Raw genomic sequence first — 21603 nt, 5'->3', positions numbered from 1 at the left:
CAATATTTGTGCATATATTTGTTGCTTAGTCATTTCATTCATATCTGACTCTGTGATCCCATTTGGGGTTTTCTTGGAAAAGGTACTGGATTAGTTTGCCAATTCCTTCTCCAGTTCATTTAATAGATGAAAAAAAAACTGAGGCAAATCATGTTAAGTGACTTTTCCAGGGTCATGCAGTAAGGCTAGAAATGAACTCAGATCTATGTAAATATTTGATTAAATTGTTAATGTAGAAAAAGTTTAACATTAGTCATAAATACACAAAAAAGAAAAAAATCTATCCCTATTGGGATTATTTGGGTCAGTATGTCCATTCTTGCTTCTCCTTGCACAGTTTTGAACCTTGAAACAAAAACTTTTCTGAGTTAATGCCTTTTATGCTTTATTAAAATAGTTTTTTTATATAATTTTCTTCAAGAATTCTACTTCATGTCAGTAATGGTCTAAGACCTCAAATGTAACACTTCCTCTTCCCAAGATGAAAAAAAAAAAAACAACTCAAATATTCCCAAATGCCTTTTTGTTTATGTACCAGCTTTCTGATTTGACAAATGGAAAGAACATTTCATAAAAAGATCATGGGAAGTGAAATGTATCCCTCAACTACATAAAACATTCATTTCTACTAACTTTCATGCTTGTTTTAAACCCAATATATAATGACCATTAGAAATGTGACTTTTGGCAAGTATTCAAATATAAATCAGTTTTCTGTCAGTATACAAATAACCTTTACCCATTTCTCATTCATTTTTTCCCATGAAGACAACTAACTGACCTTATGAAGAGATCTTATCCATTCATGAAGAGTAAGTCTGTATTATTTAAAAGCCCAGCCCAATATATTTTGTTTTTTACGACGATGAAACTACTGACATTTCATACTAGTCCTTTCAGTATTAACTACTATCCAGTTTTGGGCCATCTTCTCTCTCTCTCTCTCTCTTTTTTTTTTTTTTTTTTTTTTTTTTTTTTTTGCTTCTTAATGGTTCTATTGATTCAAGAATTTCAAGGAAATGATATGCTTTGTCAGAAAGCATTTCCTGCATCAGTGAGACAGAACATTCCTTCCAGTTCTTCCTGTCTTTTTTCTGTTCTTCTCTGAATATTAACTTGTCATCTTTCTTCACTTTGTTTTGTAAAAGTAGAGTTTTGGCTTTCAATTCACCAATTTTACCGTGACTTAAAGCAGTTGAAAACCATAGAGGTTGACTGGGTCTATTAATTGTCGTTCAGAAATCTTTATATGAGTAGGATGAATATGACCTCACTTATCCCTCTTTCCACCTCCCTCTTTCCTCCTCTTTCTCCCTCTTCCTCTCCTTTTCTCCTTTCCCCTCTTTCTTGTCTACTTCTTCCTTTTTCCTTCCTTCCCCTTCACTCCCCTGAAAAGTCCCAGATTCTGCTATTTTTCTTCACATATGTATATTCGTATGAATTTCTTCTGTGATTCCTAAGCCTTATGACTTTTGCTCAAAACAAACCATCTCATTTATGTCAGACTGGCCTATTTTCTGACAGTCCCTAAATACTTGCACTGCCTTGCATGAGATATTCCTACATGAGTCCTTTACTGAATTTTGTTTCTCTGTCCTACCCATAGCATCCTGTTGTAGGGTCTTAGACAATGGCTGTTTTTAGGTCCTACTATTATACCTCTTGCATAAGTTCAGCCCAAGGGATATAGTACACAACTGATATGGATAGCTTTGATGCTAAAAATTTGGCTATATTCCAAACAATCATTATTATTGATTCTGTGATAACTTGATATTAAGTCTAATAAACTCAAGGTGCCAAATAGGGTATGGGCAGTCATTCTCTAGGCCTTCAGGTATTATAGAGGTTGGAAGACAATCTTTGAAGCTTTTGACTTGGTCTTCAGTTGTGGGTACATTAGAACCAAACACTGTCAGCAAGTCTCAAGAAACAAGTACTCACTTTTTTTTTCTATTCCTTCATTTGTCAATATATCATTTCTTACCAAACTAAGCTGAATTCTATAATTTATCTTAGGCCTAAAGTTTGGATCAGGTTGTTAAATTTGTGATGGGCACATGTCTGGTTTCAAATGATGTAACTAACAGCTTCATATATTCTTTACTTTGGTATCTTATTTACTTCTATAATGACTCTATTTCCTGATCCATATTTTTATCTATATCCTGCTGGGTTTGTACTACTGGAGTACTGTCATTGGAATATAGCAATTCCCCAAATGTGATTTTTCAGCACTTTTTTGTTCACAATTTGTTGTTGTGGAAGTATTTGTTGTTGTTGTTAGGAGAGGAAACCAAAAATGTATCATTGTACTTATTGCCATAATTCTCACTATTTTCCAAATAGATGACAATGTAAAATAGATCACATGAAAATAAACTCAAAATACCTGTGTCCTTCATTTGAGAATGGAGAAATGTTTCTTGATAACATTTATTCCAACACAAATGGGATAAATTGATAAAGAAGTTATTTCTAAAAATTTCTGAGCATCTAAAGATTTGTTGCTGTTTTATTTTGTGCAATTCTTTGTGTTCTCATTTGGAATTTTCTTGGCAAAGATAGTGAAGTGGTTTGCCATTTTCTTCTCTGGTTCATTTTATAAACAAGAAACAGAAGTAAAGAGGGTTAGTGAATTGCCCAGGGTCACACAGCTAGTAAGTGTCTAAGGGCAGTTTTGAACTCAAGAAGATGAATATTTCTGATCCCAAGACAAGTGTTCTATGCATTGCACCACCTAACTGACCTATATAAAGATATGACAATAACTAATATTGATCTTATTTTATTTCAAAAAGACAATGTGCTCTCATTCACTAGTTATCATTCTATATCACATTTTATTAAAGTAGGTTACACTTTTATAATGTCAATATCTTCATGCTCCTTAATTTTTCCTTTTATGTGCTGTTTAGTTCTATAGATGTGTATTTATTAACTGTTTATTATGACCTGACAACTTTGCTAAGAATTGGAAATATAAATAAAGCTAAGAGAAAAATACTCCCCAGGGACAGGAGGGAAGGAAGCTACTGACTAGAGAAATGGTGGTTAAAGCAAGAGTCAAAAGTACAATGGGAATGAAATATAAAAAGGACTTGTCCCATCCCCAAAATGGAAGTCCCTGGAAGGAGGCCAATGGGAGAAGATGACCTAAATGGCACACCTCAGTAGACCACACTTTAGTTCAGCAACTCTTTACCCTTTTTTTTTTCTATCATGGACCTCTTTTTTTGGTAAAGCCTATGGGTCCATTCTCAGAAAAGTTTGTAAATACATGAAATAAATATAATACAAAGGGTTGCAAAGGAAACCAATTAAATATTAAAAATCAAGCCAATTTTTAAAAATGAGCTCAGAGAATCTTTGATCTTGTATAAAGCTATACTGTAACCCAAGGAGTTTATAATTCCTAGTGTTGCGAGGAAGTTCCTAGGATGTCACAGTGCTTTGGATTCTTTGGATTTGAGATTTGCCCAAAACTATCTATATAGCCTTGCTGTGATTCCAGTACCTTCTTAGTTCACATTCTGTGTTGAGAAGAAATGTGACACTTGTGAGCCATTGAACAAAGGAGGAAGTTTTCTTTGCTCTACCTCAGCAAGAATATGCAATAATACAAAACAACATTTAGATTTTTCTGAAAATAGCCCCTCTCTTCTTCAACTAGGAATGCATTTGGTCAGTCAGTCATCAAGGTACAATGACTGAGTACAATGGCTGGGACCTGTTATGTCCTAGCCCAAGAAATTGCATAGGAAAACAGGGACCAATCAGGTTGCATTCGAGGGGAAAATCTGGATAGTCATGGAAATCAAGGAAAGTACTGGTACTATTATATAGTTCATATGTTTCCTTTTACCTGGGTGAGCCTCTTTTCTTCATTTATAAAAGCATGGGATTAGATTAAATGGTCCCTTAAATTCCCTTTAAATTTCTTTCTTCTTCTACTTAAAGAAAACAGAAGAGTCTTAAATCTCACGCTTCAAAAATGCAATAGGAATTTGTGATAATTTCTAAATAACATCATCATATGAGTTGAAAATTCGCTTCCTGCATTATGGAGATCAAATCAAGGGACTGGAGCTTCAGCACAAATTTCTAGTCAAGAATCTAGGACCATCTGGGTGGCCTGCCACTTTGTTACCTGTCAGAGCTGTATATTCTTAAAGGGATGATCCATTTGGAGATAAGAATCCAGGCTAAAAACCATGCAAAGTTAGACCTTAAATGTGGGATCCACATCTGCTACAAAATTCACATTTCAGGGAAAGAAATATGCTATTCTGGCATTTACTTTGCCTTTACCATATAGAAAATGTATTAATTACCTCTCTCTGTACCTATGAATGTACTTTCATCTGTAATAATTTATCCTTAAGCTATTGATTATGTATAAATGAAATCACATGTATAAAGGAATGAGTATAATCATTTACTCTGTATTCCTTCTGGTACCAGAAGGAATACGAGAACTAAAAATTATTAATAATTTCCTTCTAATGAGAATTGTAAGCTGTGTATCGGTGGGCATAGTAGTAAAAGGTTCCAAAAGGATGTATCATGTATGTACCTTTTGTTGTTGTGATACAAATGTTTTCAGTCATATCTGGTTCTCTATGATTCCATTTGGGATTCTCTTGACAAGAATATTTGTGATTTGCCATTTCCTTTCTCCAGCTCATTTTATAGTTGAGGAAAATGAGGCAAACAAGTTTAAGTGACTTTCCTAGAGTTACCCAGCTAGGAAGTGTCTGAGACTGGATTTGCACTCAGAGATTTCAGTCTTCCTCATTTCAAGCCCACTGCTCTATCTATTGCACAACCTAGCTACTCCAGTTATGCACCTATTCAATGGAAGATGATATACCATTGTTTAGTTAATTGACTCTTCTATAGAATTATGAACATCCTGTGATAACTCATAAAAGGCAGCATGGGATATTGGAAAGTGAACAAGCAAATGTAGACTCATGTTTTGCCTCTAATACATATTAGATCATATGACCCAGGGACAGATCACTTAACCTCTCCTTGACCTAAATAACTCTCTAAGAGTTATAAATTGCTATAAATTTATCTTTACTCATAAAATGTACTCATGAAGAATTATCTGAACTGAGGAAAATCAAAATCAAACAAAAAATGGTAACTCATTTCCTATGATAATTTTAAGGAAGAATATCAGGCTGCCTACCTCTTATAGATTTCACAAGTTATAATAATATATATATATATATATACAACTTATTTTAGGTGTCTAAATGGGATCTTTCATGTATTACTATCCATTCTTAAGTAGAATAAGTAGTATATACATATATGCAAATATACATACATACAGATAAGTAGATGAATAGATAAAGATAGATATTCCCCCAATTATAAAACTATTCTGGAAGAATAAAAAGTCAAGAATATCAAAGAAATAAATGGGGAAAAGTATTAAGGAAGGTAGTTTACCTAGGCAAACCAGATCTCAAACTTTATTACAAAGCATTTTAAAGTTTGCAAAGCACTTTGTGAAAAATGTAACCATTAAAAAAATGTAATCATCAGAATTCATCCAGGCAGGTGTCTATTTTGTTGTCAAAAATTCTCTGAGAAATGAGACTCTTGAGAGCATATGTGAATTAGAAAATATGATATACTCAAGTATAGCCATAAACATAAGGTAATATATCATGGTGTAAGATATTGAAGAAAGAGAGGGACTCAAATGGAAATAGAGATGGGTAGGAATACCATTCCAGATATTGGGGAGTCATAAGATAGAAGTCAGGAATGTGACAAATGAAAAGTCTGAAAGACATAGTTTCTGGGTAATTATCATTAATTTATTAATTATAGTTAGCAATTAATAAAATGAGGTCAGTGGCATCTTTGAGAATCAAAGACAAACTTTGAGGACTGCTGAGAATTTAAACATCCCTCAGAAGAGTAGGTGCTCCATACACCAAGTGTTTAACAATTAATGAGAGGATGACTATTATAATGAGAGACAGGCTTATTCTAATTAGGAGCTGGAGGATATAACTTTGAATATGTCACTATTACCCATTTCTACCCAGACTATCCTTGACTTGGGCAATATAGACAAAGGAATCTACCTCTGAGCAAGTCACTTATATTCCCATGGGGTGGGTTCTCACCCAAGATTGAGGATAATATTAACCCAAACTCATTATCAGCTTTGTCCCTTAGAGCTGTTTTGGCCTAGGAGAGAATAAGGAAATAGAAAGTTTAAAAAATGTGCATTCCCTGATATTAAATTACTATTAATATAAGGGGAAAATAATAATTTATGCATTTTCTTAGAGTATATGAAAGAAAGTTATGTGAGTTTAATAAAGATGAAAAGATAAGGTGGCACTAGACTGTATAGGACCATGAATATCAAGTTAAACAATTTGATGTTCACTAAACTTTTTAACACAATATTGACATAATCAGTAAGATTATTCTGAGAGCAGTATGAAAGCTGGATTACAAAGATATGAGTAAAAGTAAGTTTGCCCATCTAAATATTGTTGCTCTTAAGTTGTTTTCAGTCATGTCCAATTTTTCTTCATTCCAATTAGGGTTTTCTTGTCAGAGATATGGAGTAGTTTGCCATTTCTTTGTCCAGCTCACTTTACTGATGAGGAAACTGAGCAAATAGGGTTAAATGACTTGGCTGAAGTCACACAGCTAGTGTCTGAAAACAGATTTTAACTCAGATTTTTCTGACTCCAGGCTCAGCACTCTATCCACTGTGCCACTTAGCTGTTCTGCCTATCTAAATACATTTTAAAAATCATGGATTTTACAAGTTTTGTGTACAGAACATCTGATATGTATATCTTTGCTACTGCTATGAAGACTATGCCCAAATTCATTAAAGAGTTATCCTTATATAATTGAAAGAGTCCTGACATGAATAATCAGATCATAGATTTAGAGTTTGAAGACACCTTGAAGGTCTTCCTTCCTTAGAGGTCAACTTATAGATGAGAAAATTGAGAGTCTGATGGTACTAAGGATCTCATTGAAAATAGTAAGAAACAAAGCCTGAATTAAATCTAATTTTTCCAATATCATGTATAATAATCATTTCACCACATTAGGAGACTACTTTAGATCTTGTCTCTAATATTCCTTAACTGCAGTAACCATGATCATGGTCTTCATCATCTTTCTTCATCTTTAAAATGAATATAGTTTTTATTCTTATGCTACCTCTCTAATAAAAATGTTGGGGGAAAGTACTCTATAATTTATACCACAACATAAATGTTAGCTCACATAGGACACTTCTCAAATTAATTCTTCCACACATTGTGTTTTTCAGAGATTTTGATCTTTTAGGCAAAGTGGAAAATATTTACTTTTAAAATTATTTATTGTAATTTGGCTTAAGAAACTTTGAATTCTCATCAGTTCATTTATTTTACCCAACAAAATAAAGACAAAATCATCTTTTATGCTAGGAACTGTGCTAAGTGCTAAGGATGTAAATACAGTCCCTCCCATAAAAGAGCTTCAGTTCTAATGGGAAAAAACAACACATTAAAAAAAAACTGAAGTGTGGAAGTAGAAAAGTAGAAGGTACTTGGCACAGAGGCCATAGTAATAAAGACTTGTTATTTGTAAAAGCAAATATAAACTTCAAGTAGCAGTAAAGTCTGGAGAGGAATGAAATTATTATTGGTTTGATAGGCCTCCTTAAAAGCAGTCAGCCAATCAGAAAATGAGGCTGCTGGGAAAGAGCTCACTTCTAGTGTGAGAAGTAATCAAGAGGTAGAATGAGCTTCTACAATGAAAAGATTTCTGTGAGATCAGAGATGAAGTCAAAATAGCTGTATCATTTTCTAAGAGTAAGTGCCAGGATGTTTCCATATTCACAACAGGTATTTATAACCAAAGAGTAGATGTTTAATGTCTAAAGGATATATGTAGACTGTGTCTGGGATACATTTTAAAGAAAAGACAATCTCCCTTTGACAGTTTCTAATTTAGAAAGTAGCGCAGACAAAAACTATATAAAGAAAGCATATTTTAAGATATTGGGTAGGGGATGTTTTAAAGTTTTTCTTAATTGGTGGTTTTTTCTTCTCATTCTGTAGAGCAAAGTAAGAAATTAAGGTAAAAGGAATATAATTTACCTAACAGAGAAGGGAACCAGAAGATGTCAGAGAAACAAAAAGAATAGATGTGATAAAATCAGATTTTCATATTCAAGAATTTGTTGTGTAACCATCATCTGTAAAGCAAGCACTGTGTAGGCTTGGAAATAGATTTTTGAAGTTCTTACAAAATATCTTTGGCTGGAAATTTGTCACACTCCAAATATTTGTGGATTCTGTCACTTCAAAACTCATTCAGTGGTTTGATCTGGTGTTGATCTGAGGGAAGGCAGGAAGAGCTCAGACAAAAGCCTGATTCCTCTTCACCATCTGGACTCTGCCCCCTGAAAATACAGATTTGAAAAAAAAAATTGGCAAAAACTTGCCTTCAGGGAGCTTTCATTCTATTTGCCAGACAAAAACAATTTAAATATCAAAGAGCAGCAGTCAGGATTACTCAAGATCTGGCAGTTTCTACAATATCTGGAAGACAAGGAATCTGGAGTTATAACCAAGAATTAACAAAGGAGATGGAATTTCAATGAACTAAGAGACTTTCAATCATTTTTACTGAAAAACAGACATTTTAATCTACAAATACAGGACTCAAGAGCTCCATAGAAAGGTAAACAGAGGATATATATATATATATATATATATATATATATATATATATATATGTTAAACAGTTAACATCCATGGGAAAAGAATATCTGTAACTCTTGAGAACTGTATTGGGGTAGACAAAGGAGGCCATCACATGGACTGAATGTGTGATTGTGAAGGGACTCTGATGTGATAACATCAAAGAAAAAGACATGGAGTGGAGAAAGGTCTGTATTGGAAAAAGAGGAAAGGCAAAGTATAATGGACAAACTAATTCACAGCAAGCAGCTCAAAAGAACTATTACAATCCACGTGAAAAAGGAAGGCAGACAAGCATTGTCTGAAGCTTGATCTCATCAGTTTTGGCTCTAAGAGGGAATAATTTACTTATTTTTAAAATTATAGTTTTTATTTACCAGATATATGCATGGGCAATTTTACAACATTGACAATTGCCAAACCTTTTGTTCCAATTTTTCCCCTCCCCCCCCCCACAGATGGCAGGTTGACAAATACATGTTAAACATGTTAAAGTATAAATTAAATACAATATATGTATTCATGTCCGTACAGTTATTTTGCTGTACAAAAAGAATCAGACTTTGAAATAGTGTACAATTAGCCTGTGAAGGAAATAAAAAATGCAGGTGGACAAAAATAGAGGAATTGGAAATTCTATGTAGTGGTTCATAGTCATCTCCCAGAGTCCCTTCACTGGGTGTAGCTGGTTCAGTTCATTACTGCTCTATTAGAATTTATTTGGTTCATCTCATTGTTGAAGATGGCCATGTCCATCAGAATTGATCATCATATAGTATTGTTGTTGAAGTATATAATGGTCTCTTTGTCCCGCTCATTTCACTCAGCATCAGTTCATGTAAGTCTCTCCAGACCTTTCTGAAATCATCCTATTGGTCATTTCTTACAGAACAATAATCTTCCATAATATTCATATGCCACAATTTATTCAGCCATTCTCCAATTGATGGGTATCCACTTAGTTTCCAGTTTCTGGCCACTACAAAGAGGGCTGCCACAAACATTCTTGCACATACAAGTCCCTAAGAGGGAATACTTTAATGATTCAGTTAATCTTATAAAAAAGTAGGAGGAGAAAGAGGAAAATAAAAGGGAGGAACAAAAATACTAGAGGAAAAAGTAAGAGAAGATGGGAAGAGTTGATAAAATATAAGGTGGTGGGTGGAGTGGGTTAAAAAAACACTACTAAGAGGAGGAGGGTGATATGACATAAGATAGTGGGTGAGCTGGATAAAAAAAAATGTCCTCTTGACTAAGGACAGGATGGAAAGAGAATAAAAGTATATACAAGGGAGAAAATGGTATGGAGGGAAATACAGAGGTAGTAATCATAACTGTTAATGTAAATGGGATGAACTCTCCCATAAAACAGAAGCAAATAACAGAGTAGATTAAAAAACAGATCCTACAATATGCTGTTTATAAGAATACACTTGACCCAGAGAGACCCATACAGAGTAAAGGTAAAAGGCTGGAACAGAATTTATTATATTTCCGCTTATGTTAAAAAAAAAAAAAAAGGATAGCAATTCTGATCTTAGAGAAAGCAAAAATAAAAATAGATCCTATTAAGAGAGATAAGAAAGAAAAGTACATCTTGATAAGGGTATAGTAAATAATGAAGTAATAATGATACTAAATATATATGCACCAAATGGCACAGAAGATTTTAGGCAAGTTACAGGAAGAAATAGACAGCAAAACTATTCTAGTGAAGGATCTCAACTTTCCCCTCTCCAAATCAGACAAATTTAACCACAAAATAAATAATAAAGAATAAAAAATAAAAAAACTGAATAGAGACAGAAAAGAACACACCTTTTTTTTCTTTCTTGGCAGTACATGGCCCCTACACATAAAATTAACCATGTATTAGGGCACAAAAACCTCATAATCAAATGCAAAAATGAATAAATAGTATTCCTTTTCAAACCACAATGCAATAAAAATCATATTCAATAAAGCAGTAGCAGGGAAAGGTAGACTAAAAACCAATTGAAAATTAAATAATCTTATTCTAAAAAATTAGTGGGTCAAACAACAAATCACAGAATCAATCTATATTTTCATTTAAGAAAACAACAATAATATGACAATATACCAAAACCCTTGGGATGCAGCCAAAGCAGTTTTTAGGGGAAACCCTATATCTCTAAATAGCTATGTAAACAAAATAGAGAAAGAGGAGATCAATGAATTAGGCATGCAACTAAAAAAGCTAGAAAAAGTACAAATTAAAAATGTCCAATTAAATATCAAATTAAAAATTTTGAAACTCAAAGGATTGATTAATAAAATAGAGACTAAGATAACTATTAAACTAATAAATAAATAAATAGACTGGACAGAAAATGCTATTTGCAACCACAAAAAAAGACCTAAGGAGACTGAATGTACATCAACACATGCTATGTTCCCTTCTTTTTCTTTTTCTGTTTTTTTTTTTTTTAATCTTTCCTATGGTTGTTTGTTAGGATTCTTACAAGGTGCTAAGTCACTGGAATGGATATAATTATCTAATTTAGCATGGTACTTAACAATTCTCTAGTTCAGTAATGTATTTACTAGAATTCCATGAGATTCACACCTTTAAGAGAGCATACTTTTAAAGAACTCCCCCAAGCCCAGGGAGTAACCACAAGCCCATTCTCTGGGAGGATATAAAAAGCCAAGGTTCATTCAAGGAGGGGACTTCATGGGAGAACTTCAGGGAACTTAGGAGAAGAGGACTTCGGGAGATTCAGGGCCAAAGGGGACTTTGGGAGATTCAGAACTAGGATTGACTTCCAGGAGATTCACAAGGCAGAAACCCACAATCCCACACTCTTGGAGGCAGAGTCTGATTCATTCCAAATTCCACTGTTGTGCTGGCTGGAGAAACTCGGACAAGAGCTCTCGGGAACCAAGTGAAGGAGACAAGGCTTGAAGGAGAAAATAAAGAATCTGGACATAAGATTTGGAGACAATAAAGGACTTTAACTCTTGGCTGCATTTTGGGATTATTGGAACTGAACTGAAAGGAACTGAAATCGGAACTGCCTCCAGAAGCTTCCCAAGAAACCTGCCCCCAAGAGAACGATTACAATCTAGAGAAATTTATTTTTCTTATTTGTCTGTTTCTGTCAGCTTGGGAAGTTTCTAGTCATATTATTTACTTATTTTGAGATTTCAGACTATCCCCTACACCAAAGAGCATCAACATCACAATAGAAAAGGTCGGCATACTGTATTTTAAAACCACATGCATGTTTCAAAACAACACATATGAATTGTATTATCCAAGGGTGAGAAGACCCTTCTCATGAAAGTATTATTTAGTCATGTTTCCCATGTTCTGCATTTGTGCATTTTTTGTTTTTGGATCCAGCTATAGGACTTTATACTCATCCCTATTCAATTTTATTTTATTAGATTATAGGATTATAGATTTAAAATTGAAAAAGAAATTAGAAAACCTAAATTCTTCATTTATAGAGGAAGAAAATGAGTTACAAAGAGATTTAGTGAATTACCTTGAATTATACAACTAAAAAATGGCTGAGATAGGATTTGAACCTCAATCTTTCTGTTTTCAGCTCTTGTACCTTAACATGCTACCTTTCCTTCTATCCTCTTGAAATCTCTTTGAATGTTGACTCTGCTTTGTTAGATATTAACTATTCCTCCTAATTTTATGTCATCTGAAAATGTAATAGTCATGCCCTCTATCCATCCTTCTGTGACATTAATATACATATCAAATTGCATGGAATCAATGGCAAGCTGCTGGGAAAATGTGCTAGAGACTTTCTTCCATTGACACATTAATGGGTACTCTTTGAATTTGATCATTCAATCAATGCCAGATCCACTTAACTGTACTATCATTTAGGCCACGATTTTAACCATTTAAGAAAGGCAGCAATCATTGCACTGTAACAAGGGCTCATCAAGCACAGGACATACTAGACTAATTTTATTCTTTATTTTTCTTAGATTAGTGGAGTGCTATAAACTTACTACTTCAGGATTTCAGAAAGAGTATTTAGCAATAATATCATAATGGATAAAATAGAAATGTCACCTATATGCAGGTATATTCAGAGCAGATTGAATATCAGACTCAGGGAGGTAATAAAAAGTGGATTGTTATCATCTTGCGGAAAGAACACTAGTGGATTCTGTATTGGATTTGTACTTTTCAGCTTTTTATTAATGACTTATATGAAGTCATAAATTCCATGTTTGTTACACTTGCAGATGACATAGAATTAGGAGAGAAATTCTGTTGAATTACAGAATAAAAATACAAAGATATTTTAGCAGGTTAGATTGAACAAAGGTCAAATATTTTAAAAAATGAAATTTAAGAGAAAAATGCAAAATCCTATATTTAAGTTCAAAAATTCAACTGTACAAGTAAAGAATGGAGGAAATTTAAATTTGGCAGATGATAATTTGTGTAAAAAAAGAACTGGAAGTTTTTATGATTAAAAATAGAAACAACAATATGATACAGGAACCAAAAAAGTTAATGAAATCTAAGATTGTGTGAGGACTTATTAAGAGCCTTTTTGCTAGGCACTGTCTTAGGTTCTGAGCATATGAAAACAATAATGAAGGTACCTGTTCTCAAGAAGAAAATATATCAAGAATTAAAGAGGTAATAATCTTCTTGTACTATGCCTGGACCAATTCACATCTGAAGCATCACACTCACTTCTGTGTAGCATATTTCAAGGAAGGCCATCTGTAAAATGTCACCTATAGCAACCAGAATGGTAAATAGAAAATAGAGGTTTTAGGGTCAAGAGAAGTACTGAACGGTCAAAAATTTGAGCTTGGCCATTTTGTGAGTGATGAATCAATGGCTTTTTTATGAAGTGCCCTTTGGTTCCAATGAACCCTTTATCTAGTTCATCTTTTATGTGTAGTTTTTTCTAATGTTTTTTCTTTCTTTTTAGGAACCTTGGAGTACACAACATATTCCTGCTCTGTTTTCTGCCTTCTGTGGTCTTTTGGTTGCAGTTTCCTATCACCTTAGCAGACAAAGCAGTGATCCATCTGTTTTAATGTAAGTACCATGGCTAATTCTTTACATTGTGCTATTCTTGCATTTTCCCTTAGACTAGCATATTAGACAAAATTTCTGCAGGGTTGCATTTTCCCTGAAGTGTGGAGATCATGTTCAGCATTCACTGTGATCTGATCCATCTTCCCATAAAATTAACAACTCACAGGGTGGATGGGGGAGAGGAAGGAGGGGAGAAATCATTAAAACACAGAGAATTACCTGAAATTAATGGTCAAGATCTAATTTTATTTGAGATTTCATTGCTTTAAAATAAACAAAACAAATGTCTTTCTGCAGGGCTGGGATGATATGTGGTCCACAAAGCCAGGGTTTTGCCTGCCCTTTCAGTGAAGCAAGCAAGGAACGCATAATCTGTTTACTTACACTAAGTTGTTGTGTTTTGTTTTTTTTTCCTGAGTAGCAAACCTGTACCCATACAAATTAGAAAAATTTAATTTTGGAAATGGAAGTTGATATTTTAGTTATTTAGGAAAAAATAATCCTTAATGTACTACAGAATATGCCCAAGATAGAAGGAAGTGTTTCTGCTCATCATTCTCCAAAATGACACATAATTCTTCTGAAATCAAAGTTACAAATTAAACCTAAGTGTTTGAAACCCTTTAACAATGACTTTTTCCAATTTCACATCAACTTCCTAGTATTTTATCCCTTAATCATATCTTTTAACAATAAATTGTTGTTATATGTGTTATTTTAGAATGAAATATCTTATTTTTACATAAAATTGTACCCTGTGTCCATAATACCAACTTGCATAATTTTCCCAAAGGTAGAGAAACACTTGGACTAATAGACAATTACTACTGTGGATATCAGAGAGACTATAGTTATTCTATAATGCTGAAATCCATAATGAAATCTATGTCAAAATGAAAATTATAATCATCTATAATGATGAAAGAGTGAGGAAGAAGGGTCAGAGAGAAGGTCAAACATAGAAGTAGGTCAGCATTTTACTTGCTTAGTTTATCCTTTCAAGAGAGCTTATCACAAAGTGAAAGAATAAAATTTTTGTGGATGTCACCAAAAAAAAGCTGTAATGCCTATGGTAAGTGTCTTAGTAGTAATATTATACATTGAATGAGATAAAAGATGGAAGAATTCTTTTGTCTTGTTGCTGATTCCCTCAATATAGCAGAATTCAGTTCCATTCAGTAAACTTTTACCATGTGACTATTAAATGAGATCTGAGAAAATATGAACTAGAACCTGTTAGAACTTGGATATGTAAAAATATGCTCCTCAGAGCTGTTTCCCAAACTCCAAACTGGTGATCTAAGGCCCTAGACAGTGACTGACTACTCCTCCTCAGGATTTGAGAGAAATAAACCTATTTTTCAAATTCTTTTATTAAGCCTCTTACACAAAACATTAATTCTTCTCTTTTATTTTGGAAAGTTATATCAGATCATCCTCTTCCTCATGGCCATGTTGTCTGGATAATTAAATTCATTTTGATACAATATTTTGAATTTCTAAGAGACCAATGGTATACATTAAAAATGAGGAGTATTTATTGGGAATTAAGGTGAGTAGTTATTTTTTAACATATGATTTAAATAATCCATTAGGAGCAAAGGGAAAACAAAAATATTTGTGTGATTCAATTGCTTAAATGACCTATATTTAGGAATAAAATGGGGAGTACCTCCATTTGCCTATATAATTAAATATATTATTTTGTTACTTAAAACACTCTCAGAAGAACATGTTTTCTAAGGAAAAGTTTGTATTTATCCACTTTTAGGTCCTTTATTCAATGTAAATTATTTCCCCACTTCTTACACCCAAATTTGGAAGAGATGTCATCAGATCCACTTCCCAAGAAGATGAGAGACTCAGTGGTAAGTCCATTATCTTTATGCTATACTGCAGATGAATGACATTAAATCCCAACATAGCATCCCTTTCCATATCCCCAAATGCAATACTAATACAAAATGTCCTGCCCCAGATCACAAATGATTTTGAGCTAGATTTTGAGCTAATTTTACATTGCTTGGCAAGTCTGGCAAGAAAGACATATATTCCTAGAATTCCAAGTTGAAACTCAAAACATGTTTCTCATGGAATCATGGTAATTAAATTCTATGGCTTTGTTAGTATAATCATGTATATTAAGTACATTATTGGTTAAGTTGACTTTTATAGACTGTCTTAGGATAGTAACCACCATGTACAAATCTCATTTCTGTAGTAAAATGCATTCTGGGTTCCAAACAAACAATTTATAAACAAGCCTTTGGAATACAACCTGCTCATAAATCGAAAACTGCCTTAAAAGACTTAGTATCAATTCAGAACAAGTCACATTTTTGGTACTCTGCCAATCATAGGCACTTATGCTACTTATGGTAAGCAAGCAATACAGCAATTAATTCACCTTAGTCAGCATGTTACCTGATGGGTTCCTTAAGTTTCCCTGGCCACTTATAGAAGTCTCAAACTATTGGAAATCTCAGAGGAGGGAAAGTGGAGAATCTGTTGAGCTGAGGCAGAGGGAAGAGAAGAAAACAGCACAGTAAACTAAAGAATAATATTTTTTTTGACTACTAATCCCTAAACCTCAAAAAAAAAATCAACACAAACACACCCTTTCCACATTGTGACCCTAATGTGATAATATAGGGAAAGTACTTTGTAAAACTTAAAATGTCATTTAATGCCAGCTGCTGTTATTACCATTACTAGCATTATTATCACCTGACTTCTTATTACCAAAAAGACAGTAATTAAAAAGAAACAAGTAATCATTTTATGTGAGAGATAGTGATGTAGCATCATGTTTTTAATTTAATGTGTTTGATTATCATATTTCCCTATTTGAATTACATATTTTAGAAATGTTTTATTATATAGTATTTAGAGTTATTATTTTAGGAAATTAGATGTGATGTTTGGGATGATTCGATAATTTTTCAGTAGGCCATTATGAAATATAATTCCACCCCCATTATAGCATTTTTTTTTTTAAATTAGATTGAACTTTTCTCATTTTTAGTTATAGTACCTTTTCCTAAGTTGAAGTTTGAGACTTCCTACAACACACCTGAGTATACACACAGAGAGAGACAGAAATAGAGACAGACAGACTTTATTGTTCTAAAAGAAGATGAACCAAATTCTAAGGTGATCTTCCCCCAAATATTCTGATAATAATAGCTGGCATTTATATTGTGCCTGAAAATGTTAGACGGGCAGCTAAGTGGTATAGTGGATAGAGTGCCTCATATAGAGTCAGAAAGACTCGTTTTCTTGAGTTCAAAACTGACCTTGGATACTTTCTAGCTATGTGACATGGGGAGGTCATTTGCCTCAGTTTCTGTAAAATGAGCTGGAGAAGGAAATGGCAAACCACTCCAGTGTCTTTGCCCCCCCCCCAAAAAAAGATCCAAATGGGGTCATACATTGGATAAGACTAAAATAACACTGCAACAATGAAAAATCACTGTGAAATGGTGATCATGTTTATATTTAAGATGACCCCTGATTTTTCAGTGAAATTGCTGAAGATAGGGGAGGACTTGTGTGTTTACTCACTAATAAATGTGGTAACAGTGCTTAGATGTTATAGTTTTGTTGTTGTTGTTGTTTTTAATTGACAAGTCAATGAGTAATAGAAGGGAATAAATTATCATTGTCGCTCATCATACAGAGATTGTGACTGTAGGCCTATGAAGCTAGCCTTCAATAAGGCATTTGGTGTGAAATAAGAGATTTATGAAAATTGGCCATTACTAGAAACAAATGACTGTTAACAGTCTCTGAGAGCCACACTCAATAGGATGAATATTAAAGCCCAATCTGTTCTTCTTTATGCTAATTTCAGATTAGCATTACAGAAAATAAACATGGCATCTTTAGTGTGTGGTTATATGATTTCCCCTCTATCCAATAACCATGGAAGGGATTGTCAGCTATTGAGAATTGAATTTCAAAGCAGCTGGGGTAGATAATTGACCATTCAACTTTGAGAATGGCACTTCCTTGCTTTATAATTAATTCCTATAGGCAAGCCTATGGTTGATTACTACATTAAACAGAGGCCTGAGGGTGTTAATTCAAGCTTTGCTTCCTACTTCCTTCCTTTTAGTTTGGCCTTTAGTACAAACAGCCAGATAACTAGCAACATGGCTTGTAGGGAGCTCCAAAGCATAATTAAAAACAAAAGAAAAAACCCAAGGTATACTTTTCTATTCATTCTGCTAGGCAGGCCACATCCAAAAACAATCATTTAAATGGCACAGTTCCTTTTTCAGACTAGAAGGGAGGAGTAAATTTGTTGTATTTTTTTTTAAATTTTCAAACTCCAGTTTAAATTCAGTTATAATTACCCTCCAGAAACTCTTGAGTAATGTGGTCTCCTAACAAGTTGGAGTAATTGGGTAGCACAGACAAATCTTCATCTGAAAAATGGGGGAACTTGCTTTTTCTCCAAGGTTTCCTTCAGCTCCAAATTTCTGTGATTCCATTTTAAACCATCATGTTTTCTCCTATTTTGCTGTCATCCTGACACTGTTCATAGGCACCCATTTCCTCTTGCTAGACCTTTCTCACAACATGTTATATTTTATGTGCTAGACAAGCATGCCATCTTCCTGAAGATAAAGTGGATTTTTCTTACAAGATAATTTTCACTCTGTGCTGTTGGGGATTTAAAAATCTATGCTGCTTCATACTAAAATCAAAGATTAGGAGATTGCTGTGTGATTCTTTTGCTCTTGTTTTTATCCACGCTTATGAAACAAAGAGATTATAAAAGCTGTCAGGAGAGAAAGGAATAAGGATTTATTCAGGGCCTGCTACATACTGGCCACCATGCTGGCTAAGCACTTTTAAAAATAACATTTCATTGGACCCTTATAACAGCTCTGGAAAGCTGACATTACTATTATCCCCTTTACAATTGAGGAAACTGAGGCAAGCAGGATTAAGTGACTTGCACAAGTCCACACAGCTAGTAAGAGTCTGAGGCTGTATTTATTTAAAGACAGGTCTCTCTAACTCCAGGACTAGCCTTTTACCAATTGTGGCACCAGCTGCTCTCAAAATTTACCTCCCTGTGCTACAGAACCACTTTAACCAAATATTCCATAATCTTTTCAAGTACAGATTCACTGTCCCAATCTGTTGCTCACAGAGCAGGAACTTTATGTTTTTTTGAATATTCAGCAGGAGTTGCTCTTTGGTAGGGTTTGGAATATGGCACCAGGAATATATGAACTTTGCCTCTCTGAGTACCCAACCCAAATTCTCCCATTGCTTCTAACTTATGGAATGCTGCATGTTGCATCATAGTATACCTTTCCTGGGATTCCCTTGTGTTCCTAGAGCAGAGCGAGAGGGAGCCTTAACCTTTAATTTCTTTTTACAGAAGGAGATTCTAAAATCTGATCTCATTGTCTGCACTGTAGTTGCTATTCTTTCATTTGCAGTGAGTGCTAGTACTGTATTCCTCTCATTAAGGGTGAGTATTCTATTACTTATTTTCATCACTCATGTTGCTAGTGTCTATTTTGTTTGGTTTTTTGTTTTCAAGATACTGTATTTGTTCACAAAGCACCAGGCTTCTGAATATATATATATATATTTCGACCGGGAGGAGACTAGTAGAAGTTTTGGGACTTGTAGAAAAATCTGTTGGTTGTTAAAACGAATTTCCCAAACTTGAATTAGCTAGAACAAAGCTCAGGAGATGGCTAGATACATAGATACATAAATAGATATATAGATACGTAGACATATATATAGAGATAGATAGATAGATATACATATAGATTGATACATATTAGAATCATTGTGTTTAATCACCTGGAGGAACTATTGATCCTGTTCAGTAGGAAAGACCATTCACTGGTAATCCCATGATGACTGGCCACTTTTGTGGTTATACAATCCATCTTACACTAGAATGTACTCCGGGAAAAAGCTAAACTCCTTATGATTCTCAGAGAGTGGTTACCTCTTATCCTTAGAGTCACTGCTTTTGTGGGTAAAAGTGCTCACCATCTTAGTATAGGGACTGTACTCTGTATGAATTAATCCAATTAGGTTTTTTGTTCAACCCCCATTCAATAACCAAAAAAAAAAAAAAAAACAAAACCTCCATCCCTTTATATTTCAATTCATTCTCACTATCAAAGCACTATGGAATCACTCCCATTAACATGATTTACTATGGGGCTCTTTATTCATACAAAAACAAATGGAATTAAATAAAACAAAATATATTAAAACAACTACCATAGATTTATGGGATGCCCAAAAACCAGGACTTTGAAGAACACAGTTCAAATTCATGAAAGTGTTTTTTCCCATCAGTCATTCCCACTGGGATGTGAAATGTAGTCCAAATATTTTCCATTCAAGACCTCCTGGAGCATCAATATCTAATTAGTTAAGAGAGCGTGGGACTCAACATGTAAACATAATAGTAATCAAAAAAGTGAAGCACTTTAGATGGAATTTCTGGTTGATGCTTCCTGTAGGTAGATGCCCTTCTTTCCACTCTCTAACCCTACAACATGTTTTATTCACTGACAAAATGAATCCAACTAATTTCTTGTTCTTAACCTTCACTTCAGGCAAAGCCAGAAGTAATTTAAGGTCACACCAAGGAGCTAAATTCATGAATGCTTCTGTATTTCTGTGGGTCATTTTTCCATTCCCACAGATCATATTTGGGAATTTGGATTTTATTAATATCTTTCAACAGACATTGATTTCATGAGGTGGAGAAAAAGCTTTCAGAGATGTGGAACAAGACCTGGATTTGGCTCTGTGTTTCTTTAAGAGGAAAAATAACAGAAATAGTTAAATAATATTCAATCCCCCTTTCCTCAAATAAATAATAAAATTTGGTTTTCTCCTTTTATCTTAGCCTTTCCTTAGCCTCATATTGTTTGCCCTGGCCTGTGCAGTGGGATTTGTAACACATTATATGCTTCCTCAGCTCCGAAAACATCATCCATGGATGTGGATTTCACACCCTATTCTTAAAAACAAAGAGTACCATCAGCGAGAAGTGAAAGGTGAGTCATATTTTGTTGCTCAGAAGGATGTCATGCTCACCTGACAGGCTTGCTGCAAGCCAAGAAATGAACAGCACTATGATTTTTTTCTGTTTTCAGATATTTTTGTCAAACTTAATATGGCTTCAAGCACAATGAGATAGAATTTCTCTTTTAAAATGTCAATCTGTGCTTTGGGATTTGGGTAGAAGGCATCCATCGCATTCATCCATAACATGGAGAGTCAGCTCCATCCAAAAGGCATATTTGGGAGGCACCTTGTAATTGCAGAAGCTTTCTATTCTACTGTCCTTCCGTTCTCTAGAGAGAGATTGCAACAGAGGACACAAATTGTACACTTTCTATATCATTGAGTTCAAGTTTCTTGAGCTACTTTTCCCTACATGGCCAGTTTCTTATCATATAAAAGGAAAAATTTTGTGAGAGTTCCAAATTAAGACCTAACATAGGACAGAGAACTTCCAGGAAATGATCTGAATGATGAAATAATAACAATAGGTATACCTGGTAGAAGTAGGCACCCTGTGGGGTTTTTAAAATGCTTCTTTACATCTAATCTCATTTTATCCTTATAATTATTGAAATAAGTAATTCCATTATCATCATTTCTATTTCATCAATGAGAAATCTGAGATTCAGAAAAGTTACTTGTCTACAGTTGCTACAGTGGCAGAGCAGGCACAGAAAGTATAGTCTCTTTTATAATATTTTTTATTTTAAATAGTAATATTTTTACTTAAAA

General features: G+C 34.0%; 1 protein-coding gene across 4 annotated transcripts in view; it reads left to right on the top strand.

Annotated features, from left to right (window-relative positions):
- The window catches only part of PCNX2 (pecanex 2), a 370349-nt gene that overhangs the window by 150945 nt on the left and 197801 nt on the right, over window positions 1-21603 (top strand). For all 4 annotated transcript variants that reach the window (XM_074262410.1, XM_074262411.1, XM_074262409.1 and 1 more), the window contains exons 16-19: window positions 13697-13806; window positions 15578-15674; window positions 19205-19297; window positions 20711-20861. In XM_074262410.1, the coding sequence (XP_074118511.1) occupies window positions 13697-13806; window positions 15578-15674; window positions 19205-19297; window positions 20711-20861 (451 nt within the window). The remainder of the gene's footprint in view (window positions 1-13696; window positions 13807-15577; window positions 15675-19204; window positions 19298-20710; window positions 20862-21603) is intronic.

This window comes from Sminthopsis crassicaudata, chromosome 4, assembly GCF_048593235.1.
Source record: "Sminthopsis crassicaudata isolate SCR6 chromosome 4, ASM4859323v1, whole genome shotgun sequence".
Lineage (NCBI taxonomy): Eukaryota > Metazoa > Chordata > Mammalia > Dasyuromorphia > Dasyuridae > Sminthopsis > Sminthopsis crassicaudata.
The sequence above is the reverse complement of the archived record's forward strand: the minus strand, read 5'-3'. Positions and strand labels throughout refer to the sequence as shown.